At 36.5% G+C, this 12,058-nt stretch overlaps 1 protein-coding gene across 31 annotated transcripts in view; it reads right to left on the reverse strand.

Annotated features, from left to right (window-relative positions):
* HDAC9 (histone deacetylase 9) overlaps positions 1-12,058 on the reverse strand; it is a 959,772-nt gene that overhangs the window by 13,771 nt on the left and 933,943 nt on the right. For all 31 annotated transcript variants that reach the window (XM_078342579.1, XM_054237178.2, XM_054237177.2 and 28 more), the window contains one exon: positions 11,761-11,908. In XM_078342579.1, the coding sequence (XP_078198705.1) occupies positions 11,761-11,908 (148 nt within the window). Of the gene's footprint in view, positions 1-11,760; positions 11,909-12,058 lie in introns of those variants that run through there.

Raw genomic sequence — 12,058 nt, forward strand, 5'->3', positions numbered from 1 at the left:
AAGACTGAACACCATAAAAACCCTAGAAGAAAATCTAGGCAAAACTATTCAGGACATAGGCATAGGCAAGAACTTCATGACTAAAACACCAAAAGCATTGGCAACAAAAGCCAAAATACACAAATGGGACCTAATTAAACTCCAGGCTTTCTGGACAGCCAAAGCAACAATCATTAGCGTGAACCAGCAACCAACAGAATGGGCAAAAATTTTTGCAATCTACCCATCTGACAAAGGGCTAATATCCAGAATCTACAAAGAACTAAAACAGATTTATAAGAAAAAACAAACCCATCCAAAAGTGGGTGAAAGATATGAAAAGACACTTTACAAAAGAAGACATCGATGAGGCCAACAAACATATGAAAAAATGCTAGAGGATCTAGAAATAGAAATTCCATTTGACCCAGCAATCCCATTACTGGGTAGATACCAAAAGGATTATAAATTATTTTATTATAAAGGCACGTGCACACATATGTTCACTGGGGCACTGTTTGCAATAGCAAAGACTTGGAACCAACCGAAATACCCATCAATGATAGACTGGACAGGGAAAATGTGGCACATATACACAATGGAATACTATGTAGCCATATAAAATGATGAGCTTGTGTCCTTTGTAGGGACATGGATGAATCTGGAAATCATCATTCTCAGCAAACTGACACAAGAACAGAAAATCAGAGAATGCATGTTCTCATTCATAGGTGGATTTTGAACAATGAGAACACAGGGACACAGGGAGGGGAGCATCACACAGGGGTCTGTTGTGGGGACAAGGTGGGACAGTGGGTGGGTGGAGAGGTTGGCGAGGGATAACATGGGGAGAAATGCCAGATGTAGGTGATGGGGTGGATGGAGGTAGCAAACCACATCGCCATGTGTGTACCTAAGCAAGAATCCTTCATGATCTGCACTTGTACCCCAGAACCCAAAGTGCAATTAAAAAATAATAAAATAAAAAAATTGACTTTGAGTGAGTCAGTATCTCTAAATTGTCAATTTTATCTTTAAAATAGAATAATCTCTTACCTGTCCTCAGCATTATGAGAATTGAACGAATTAATGTAAGAAAATAAGTTGTAAAGTGTGAAACGATTTTAAGATAACTGAATTATTTATATCTGCCACTGAGAGAATTTATAGTGTCTCCCTTCTCATATCCCTAGCACTCAGCAGAGGTAGCATTATCTTTATATAATCCCTGTCCCTAGGTCACTATTTTAAATGTCGGCATTATTTTATAAGATGATTTCTTTATGGAACATTTAGAAAGTAACCTTGTGAGGGATGACCCTTAAATGCCTGTGTTTGAAGGAATGAGAAGCAGTGCTATGAAAATCTGGGGCCTTCCCACTTCAGCCTTCCCTGGATACATGACTACTTCACCTTGATTAACAAAGACACAAACTGGGGGAAGAAAAGACGATAGTAAGTTCAGAGATAACTACAAAATAAACCCAGCGAAGATAAATTTTAGTATAATGGTTTAACTAATTGACAGACGTAAGCTTCCTCTCTAGCAAGTAAACATTACAGTGAACACTGATAGTTTTCCACCAATGAAAATCAAAGATTTCATATCCCAAAGAAGGATCAATCCAGTCCAACAATCATAAGATAATTTACTAAAGTAAAAAACAAAAGGGAAGTACTTTTATTTGAGAGATGATATAGCATTAAATTAAATGCTCATATTCTTTCTTAAATCTTATTTCTTGAGGTTTAAAAAATAGACTTTGTTAATTTACATTAATACTATTATTTAATAAGACATTTTTCTCATTTTACTGATTTAACTGAATCCTTATTTCTTACTTCTACTCCTCTTCCTCCTGAAAGGGAAGCAATACAATGCCTATTATCTGATTTGCAGGTGTTCTTTACAGCTGTGTTTTATTGTTTTGTGGATATATGTTTTTATTTTATGTAAATTTTACCTTTATACACATGTGCATAATTTTCTCTCTCAGTATTGTATTTATTAGATCTGTCATGTAGTTATGTTTATCCAGTTTGAGGCTGGTAACTTCGTGGCATCCCCATACTGTGCATATACCACATTTTAACTATTCACTCTCCCAATAGTGAACTTGGGCTTGACTCCAACTCTCTACTCACCATGAATAAAGCTACAGTGAACTTCCTAGTACACTTACTCTAGAAACTTCAGCTGAGAATGCCTTTAATATACATTCCCAAGGCCAAAGTTACCAGGTTGTATGTTTTGTGTATATCAAATGGTACTAAATTAGTATGTACCCTGGCTGTCATAATTTATCTTCCCAAAGCAGTGAGGTTCTAAAGCCCCACATCTCCATCTGTGCTAGCAGTACTTAGTTTACTAATTTTTTCCATTGATTCTAAAAAAGGTTGCTGAGTATGTACTGTGTGCCCTGGCTCTGTTCTAGACACTAGGAATAGCGATAAACAAAGTAGACAAACATCACTGCTCTCATATAATTCATATTCTATATTGACCTTATATTCTAATTGGATGTTTACCATCTAATGTATGTAAAGCAATACCTTGCTGTTATTACAATTTGCATTTCTTTGATAACTAATCAATTTGGACAAAGATCCAACTTTTAGTAAGCCACAAAAGCCAGAGCAAAAGACAGAGAATCAAATGACTTTCATAAGTATGTGTCATAAGTAAGTCTGTTTATCTCACTGATGACTTCTTTATAAGTAAGTCTGTTTCTCACTGATGACTTCTTTGTCTTTCCAATAAAGATAATTACTAATTAAGATAATAAACTAATTTTATATATAACTAATTTATATATTAGTTTGCATTTTATGAATTATATTTTATATCTGTCTTTCATTTCCTCATTCACTTTTTTTATCTTCCCTCTCCAATGTTATACCATTTTGTATACATAGTACACATTCCATAAATACTTTTTGAAATGTTTATATATATATGTTGGGATGATTTCAATGCTCTTTAGAAGTATAATAATTGAAATCAAGAACAAAACAGAATTTGCAATACAAGAATTAAAAAATCCAGAAATGTTCTCAGTACAAACTTTCTGTATAACAATTCCACACCTAAATGTGTAATTAGAAATATATTCCCTCATATTGCAAGGCTGTGCAGGAATAAAAGCCAAACAAAAGCAAACATACACACACACACTCAAACCTACCAAAACAATATACTGGCTGCAAATTCTCATAGGGAATTGACATAGATTTTCTAATAGTACCATTACTCAACCTTAGTTTGCCTTATTACTTCCTTTTCTCCACATTCACATTTTAATTCTAGAATACACAGTCACCTTCAACCAACTTCTTACTTTTTTTTCTCTCTTAGCTAATGGCATTATCATCCAGACTATTAATTTGGACTTCTTTCTCTCTCCTCTCATTAATATTTCATGAATTACCAACTACCCACTATTTCTTAGCAATTTATCTATACTAGATTTCCTTCCTCTCCATTTCCTCTACCATCATTGGTTGGCTTCTTTACCACAACTACCATAAGGATTTCTTGGCTGTCCCTTTAGTAATATGCTGGCCCCTCCTCCATGACACTCTGTTCAATGTATAGACCTAACTTGTCAGTCTCTCTCTCTCTCTCTCTCTCTGTGAAAGCTTAATACTAAAAACAGGATATAAGTCAAATTCCAATGGTAGCATTTTAATTCTCTTCCATTAAATTTTGCACCATGATCCTTTTCCACCCAGCCAGCTTACTCAACTCTGTGGCAACCCAGCTGCTCCGAGAGTCCTTTTCTTTTCCAGTTTGCAGTCATATAGTCTCTGAACTTTTGCTCAGCTGTTACTAACGAATAGATCTTGAGTACCTAATTTGTGTTAGGTAATATACTGCTATTAAAAACAATGCTAAATCAAAGGGATGCAGATTCTATTCATAAGGAGCTTACAGGAGGAAATAAAAATTAAATCACATAAGCACACAAATCAATTATGTCATGTGGAATAATGCAGAAGTGTAAGGGAGACATAAGAAAGTGTGGAGGACCTGATCTAATTTGGGGATTAATGGTCAGCAAACGTTTTTCAAGAAGTGACAGTTCATCTGAAATCTACAGGATAAGAGAAAAAGAATGGGAGGGCCAATAAAGGGTTGGTGGGAGAAGGTAGAGGACAAGATTAACATTCCAAACAGAATGGAAGGCATGTGCCAAGGGAACTGTGATGTGGACACGAGTATGGCTTTTTGGGGTAAAACTGAAACCACAATGAAATATCATTCTATATCCACAATAAAAAGCTAAAATTATAAAGACTGATTATACCAAGTGTAGGGGAGGTTATGATGCAATTGGAACTGTCATTTACTGCTCCTGGGAAGAAAAATGGCACAGCCACTTAACAAAACTGGTTTGGAAGTTTTTTATGAAGTAAAACATGACTTCTCTACAACCCAGAAATTCTTCTTTAGCTATTTATCTTGAGTGCTGTGACCACAAAAAGAAAAATTGTATAAAAATTTCACAGAGATTTAGGTTCCTCATGAAGTTAAAAATAACATTTCCATATGATACAGAAATATCAATTCTGGGTGTATATCATCCAAAAAATCTGAAAATAGGACCTTAAAGAGTTATATCTGCACATCCATGTTCACTGTAGCTTTCATTCACTATAGCCAAGAGGTGGAAGCAATCCAAGAATTCATCAATGGATCAGTAGATAAAGAAAATATGGCATTTACATGCAATGGAATATTATTCAGCCTCAAAAAAGAAGGAAATATTTTCATATGCTACCACATAGTGAAACCTTAAGGACATTACATTAAGTGAAGCAAGCCAGTAAAGAAAGACAAAAGCTTCATGATTCCCATTATATAAAGTCTCTAAAGTAGTCAGACTCTGAAACAGAAAGCAGAATGTTGGTTGACAGGGCCTAAAAGGATGAGGCAGAAAGAGGAAAGAACTGGTTGATGGTTACAGGGTTTCCATTTTGCAAAAGCAAGTTCCAGAAATCGGCTACACAACAATACACATACAAACACTGCTGTACTGAACACTTAAAATGGTTAAGATGGTAAGTTTTACATGTGTTTTTTAACCACAATAATAATTAATTCATAGCAGCTTCATTCATAATAGCCCCAAAGTGTAAGCAAGCAAACATCCATCCACAGGTGCATGGATAAACAAATTAGGGTATATTAATACACTGGAGAAATGTACAATAATAAAAATGAATAAACTTCCAATTATCAATGGCCTGGACAGATCTCAAGAACATGCTTAATGAAGTGAAATAACACAGATTAAAAAATACAGTATACACTGCAAGGTTCCACTTAAATGACATTACAGAGCAGGCAAACAAAACTGACAGTGTTAAAAGTAAAAAGGTAGTTACCTCTGGAGGGAGTGGGACCAACTGGGAAGAGGCAGAAGCAAACTTTTTGGGGGTAATAAAAATGTTCTTGAATTTGTTCTGGGTGGTGTTTATATGAGTGTGGCATTGGTAAAAATCTTAGGACTTGGGCATATTATGATATGTAAGATATATTTCCATTAAAAATTAATTAAGGTCATTTTTGTTGGAAACCACATCAGAAAAGAAAGAGGAAGAATGTTAGAAGTAAGGCAGGAAATATACCTATGGGTCTACTCCTGTAGACCTTATGGATCCTGTTGAAGATGATGATCTTTATGTCAATGGAAATGGAAAAGTATTGAAAGGTTTCAAGCAGAGGCATGTTTTAATCTTATCAAAGACTTGTCATTTATTATAGTTGATGGTTCATATTTGTTTCTGTGATATGAAGAATAATAGCCCCTAAGGATGTCCATGTCCTAATCCCAGGAATGTGTGAATATGTTATCTTGCATGGCAAAAGTGATTTTGTAGTTGTGATTAAAGTTAAGGATGATAAGGTGGATAAATTAATCCTAAATTATCCTGGTGAGACTAATAAAATCATATGAGCTGTTAACAGCAGAAATCGTTTCTCAGCTGAAGTCAGAGAGAGATGTGATGACTGAAGAAAGGTCAGATAGATGTCAAGTTGCTTGCTTTACAGATGGAGGAAGGGGTCATGAGCCAAGGAATGCAGGCAACCTCCAGAAGATGGAAAAGGCAAGGAAAACAATTTTCCCCCAGAGCCTCCAGAAATGAAGGCACCCTTGTCAATACATTGCTTTTAGCTCAGTGAGACCTGTGTTAGACTTCTGATCTACAGAAACTTTGTGTTGTTTTAAGCCATTAAGGTTGTAGGAATTTTTTACAGCAGCAGTAGAAAACTACCACAGTCCCCAAGTGAACATTTTGAGGAGTATAAGGCAGCTTTGTGGTCCTGGCCCCTAGCACTTTCTAGTACCTAGAAATAATCAGAAAGTGTTGAAAGAGTGAATGAACATGACATTTTCACATGTTCTTCATCTTCATTCTGCTAGAGGATGGTCCTGATTGATTTAACCTATGAACAGCTACAGGTACAGATGTTCAAGTATAGCCTCTATATTCTTATAGATTACTGAATCATGGACAACATATTAAAAGAAGAAAAAGGCCAGGCGCAGTGACTCATGCCTGTAATCCCAGCACTTTGGGAGGCCAAGGTGGGTGGATCACGAGGTCAGAAGATTGAGACCATCCTGGCTAACATGGTGAAACCCGACCTCTACTAAAAATATGAAAAATTAGCTGGGCAGCGTGGCACACACCTGTAGTCCCAGCTACTAAGGAGGCTGAGGCAAGAGAATGGCTTGAATCTGGGAGGCGGAGGCTGCAGTCAGCCAAGATTGCACCACTGCATTCCAGCCTAGCGGAAAGAATGAGACTCCATCTCAAAAAAAAAAAAAGAAAAAAAAAGAGAAGAAAGTATAACAAATTGAGGAAGAAGAAAAATAATAAAAACCAACCTTTATCAAGTAGCCAGGTATTGGTTTAAGTTCTTATGTTGTGTTGTCTCATTTAATTCTCACAACTCTATGAAATTTTTCTCTCATTTTAACGATGAGGAAAATTAAACCAAGAGAGATTAAGTATCTTGCCCTTAAGCACACAGCTGTGAAGTGTGGAGACGCTAGAGGCAAGCTCTACTCTTCCTCTGTAGTGTTAAGAAGACAGGATTGAAGGAATGAAGACAAAGATGAGATGGGAAGCTAAATTACGCATCTTACTTTATATAGGTTTCTATTAATTTTGTTTCTTTTTTCAAAGTAAACACTGTTTTATAAATAATATAAAACTGAACCCAAAATACATAATTGGGCATTGGAGTTAATCCCTAATGTTCTAAGTAAGACTTCACTTGCACCTCAAAACCACATGTTATGCACACTGGGAAAATAGAGATAAAATGATGGCCCTGGGAAGAGGAGGAAAGATAAGAGGGGGCAGATTGTTCTTTTTATCAGGGGCTTCTAAATCTCACCTCAATTCTCAACTAAGGCTTTGTTGACACTGGATGAAAATTAAAAAGAAAATTTATATTGAATTGTTTGCCTGCTGATACTAGTTTGGATAAATGTTCCTTCCCAAATCTCATTTTCAAATGCAATCCCCAGTGTTGGAGGTGGGGCCTCCTGAGAGGTGTTTGGCTCATGGAGACAGATTACCCATGAATAGCTTGGGCCATCCCCATGGTGATAAGTAAGCTCTTGCGCTGAGCTCACATGGGATCTGGCTGTTAATGAAAACGTGGTGGCCAAAGTGGATAAGGGGAAGTCCACAATCAAGCTCCAAATGAAGAACATGTTATGTCTGGCTGTGGCTGTTGGCCACATGAAGATGACAGACAATGAGTTTGTGTATAACATTCACCTGGCTGTCATCTTCTTGGTGTCATTGGTCAAGAAAAACTGACAGAATGTCCAGGCCTTATATATCAAGAGCACAATGGGCAAGCCTCAGCGCCTATATTAAGGGATATTTGAATAAATTCTACCACTACAAAAAAGAAAAAGAAAAGTGTGTGGCACCTTCCCCTCTGCCTTCTCGTTTGCTTCTGCTTTTGCCATGTGCAGTCCCCGTTCCTCAATCACCTTCCTCCATGATTGTTAGCTTCCTGAGGCCTCTTGAGAAGTCGAGCAGATGACAGCAACTTGCTTCCCAAAAAACCTGTGGAACTGTGAGCTAATTAAACCTCTTCTCCTTATAAAGTACCCATTCTCAGGTGTTCATATAATGGCAATACAAGAACAGGCTAACATACATACTTAGTTACCTAAGTTGTCTAAACAAGTTCTTAGTTACCCAAACAAGTGCTCAACATAAGGGTATCATAGAATAAAATAAGAGGAGTGAATAATTTGTGGAACATTTAGCTTCTAGAAGCCTTTGGATGAACTATTTGAACAAAATCATGTTTCTAAGTACATTATACACAAATGTATATTCAATAATAGACTATATTTCTACATAAATCTTAAGATTCAGGAAAATGGTTTTTTTTAATGTCCTTGGAACTATTGATAAGCCATTCAAAGCTCAGACAGATGATACTTGGATTTAGCTAATTGTTACACTATTATATTCACAAACTACTAGATAGTTACTCAAAAAACAAAGTGGTCAGACTTGGAATAATATGTTTTTTCATGTTTCTGTATTATATAATGATTTGAAACCATCCCTTTCATGAGAAAGGTAGCCAAAAGTTAAAAGTTAAATGATTAAAAAAACAACCCTACTGGATTGTGTTAAGAAAATGTAACATGATTTATAGGTCAAAATGACAATTGAAAGTCTAACTTTCAAGTTTATTTGGTTTCTGTGTGAGTTAAAACACACACACACACAGAGTCAAACATTCTAGAATACAAATTTTCTCCTAAAAACCTAATAGTTGATTATCGTGAAGTCTTGACTGCCTTTCCAAATCCTTTCTTGAGCTTCAGCAGAGCCTGAACTGGTATCCAAGAGTAAACTTGAGTACTGCACTGACCTTTCCAAAGCAGAAGCATTTTGAAAGAGATATCCAACAAATGCAAACTACAATTGTTTAACAGTACACAATCCTAGCAAACAAGAAGAAAACGTCTTGCTTCTAAATGGCATGCTATATGTGACCAGGCCTATATATTTAATTTTCTTTGACTATATAACTTGGATCCCTTCAGGACTTTATGTCTTGTTTTTGTTGATGCATCAATCATTCTTTTGATCAAGTCTTTTGCCTGCCAAAAATTATGTGTTATGTTTGAAAATTATCCTCAACTTGAATTCCCACATATCGGCCTTTTCCTAGTAATTTATTCTTCAAGGCTCATCGATGTAGTTATAAAAACGAAACGACTATTTGCACTGTGTTGTCATCCCCTCCCCCATCCAAGAAAAATGAACAAAAATTACTTACAATGGTTCTTAGCCAGGAGCATTTTATCCCTTATTCGCTAGTGGTAAATGAGTCAGATATGAGTTGGCCAGGAAAAGAACTGCTTTACCCAAAATCTTAGTATGAAATGAGTCATCTCACTCCAAACACCAATATGTTCTCCCAAATAACTGGCAAGAATTTCCTATAAAAAGAATCTTGCCTTCACTCTTTTCCATCTATTTAGCTCTCTGATTTTTCTAATTTTTCAATTTCCTGTGTGCTTATAATATTGCATTCATAAGAAATGCTTCTGCTGCTTTATCTCATTTTGAAAGTCATCTTTCCTGTATTGAGTAGGGGGACAATACTGATAGCATTCCCCGGGAAAGAGTAAATGCTCTGTGGCCTTTCAAAGCTCTCGCTCTCTCTCTCTCTCTCTCTCTCTCTCTCTCTCTCTCTCTCTCTCTCTCTCTGTGTGTGTGTGTGTGTGTGTGCGTGTGTGTGTGTGTGTGTGTGCGTGTCTGTCTGTCTCTGACAAAATTCATGCCTGGTTTAACTGAAATGCAAGAGCCAGTTCTAGAAGAATTTTTCTTTTCTTCTGCTGTAAAAGGGAATTCAGTTCAAAGCCATCAAAAATATTTCAAGCAAAACCATTTTTCTTCCCACAAGAAAAATCAATCACAATAGATATAATCTGTCTCAAAGTGATATATGAACATGAAACCAAGCTTTGACTCTGCTTTCCTGCCCATTAGAACATTCATATGCTCTCTCTGCCATCAGATGAAGCATAAAATAAAAATCACTGTAGACTGAAGCCGAGGTTAAATCCCTATAGATTACCATGAGTCAAGTACACTATTTACCTGAGGATAAACAAGTTTGCCTACAGGGCCAATTCTGCCAAACTGCTGAGATTTTTATATTACTTGAGGCTCATAACATCACTTATTATTGTTAATTAATCTAAGCTTTGCAATTTAATGGGCAAAAATATTTACAATTCATTTCACTCAGGGTGGAACTTAGCTTCATTTTTCTATATTAAATTAATTATAAAGAATAGCTATGCTCCTTTTATATCCAATCCTAACAGATGTTAGTTTCCTCCATTTTATAGCCCTCAGATGACAGACAACTAACTGTTTTTGGCCTTGGGAATAATTGCAACACCTCTGGATTATGAACTTGGTTCAGTTCTTAGCTGGAAACGGCAGGGGGTTAGTTCATATTATCAAAGATGTAAAGTAAGTTTTCCCTTATGTGCTAGATATTCATATAAAGATACCTTTCAATAGAGCAATATACAACTTTTCTCCCTGACTGGTAATCTGCTGTTTAAGTGATTATAGGGTAAGAGAAAATAACTGTATAAAAATAAAATCTCTTATTCATTTATCTCTTGCTCTTGGCCAAAACAAGATGTTAAATCCATTAAGCTCTGAGTATCCAGTAAAAGCAAGAAAGTAGAACTGTTTGAATTTCTGCATTCTTGGGAAAATTGCCAACCTATGCACTAGTAGCAGGATCTGTGTAATTAATGGTGATGTTATTGACGGAGGGAGGGAGTCTGATTTTCTTCTCAGAAGCAATTTAAGAGTGCAAGCTGGCAGAGCTTTAGCAAAGCCTCACCTGATTTGTTTTTAAATTGAGGGAATGTGACCTTGAAGTCAGCCACAGAAATCACCAATATTAGTGTATATTTGTGGTGGCTTTGGTAGACTTTAAAGAAATTCTAAATGTAGCATTTTCTGTAGAACTGAATGATGAACACCAAATGCACAAACTGACAAACATTCCTTAAAAAGAGAACAAGCGAACCAAATCGTAGCTTAACTGCATTTCTTTTCTCCAGGAATCTATATTCCAAAGAAGATACATTAAAACCAATTCTGTCTTATCAGAATATAAAATAAAATCAGCCCCAAGTTCACACAATCCTTTTACACAGTCTCTTGTCTTCTTTGCAGGCAACCTTCACCTTTATCCAGTTGCTGGACCTCAAGGACAATCACATAAGGAGTGCGTATATGTATTTTGGCTATCCAACAGTCTAGCATTATTTCCATCTTCTGCTCTCCTCTTTCTCTTTGTTATATCAGCAATTTCAAAATGATTAGAGAAAGAAAAAGAACATCTGGAAAAATAGAGATAACTAGGAAAAGAAGTTAAGCCCACAAGCAACTCTTTCCATAATGATCTGCACTCAATTATCTGATAAGGTGTGATTTTTCTCACCATCTATCTCATCCCTTCTATTTGCCTGTGATCTGTAACCACATACTCCAGCTCTGCATTTCACATGAAGAATGAAGCAATGAATTCTTAATAGCCTAAAGCATGTGCTGTGGCATCTGTGGCTTTGGAGAGGACAGGTGGTGGGAGTGGAGGAGACCGGGAAGGAAAGCCAGGAGGAAGATTCACAAACATCAACGATGAGCCTGGATATGACTGACCTGGATTATGCCCCCACGCTGGATTCATACCTGCTGTCTTCCTGAGCAAAGGGCTGTTCCACATCCACTGTTAGGGAGGCCAGGGCAGAAACGGTCTCTGTTTCCTCTTGCAACTGAGCACCAGCCAGAGCACAGCCCCTTGGCATAGCCACCATCCTTAATGACTTCCAATACTTGCCTAGGAAAAACATCCATCATACTTTATAATAATTGCAGTTACCGCAGTAATAATCAGAATATTCACATAGGTCCAACTCAGAGCAGTTGTTATATTAAAATTCCCCATGTTATACACAGTTGTAATTTGGTTTTTTAACTGTTATGATTA

The sequence above is a fragment of the Callithrix jacchus genome, chromosome 11 (assembly GCF_049354715.1).
Source record: "Callithrix jacchus isolate 240 chromosome 11, calJac240_pri, whole genome shotgun sequence".
Classification (NCBI taxonomy): Eukaryota; Metazoa; Chordata; class Mammalia; order Primates; family Cebidae; genus Callithrix; species Callithrix jacchus.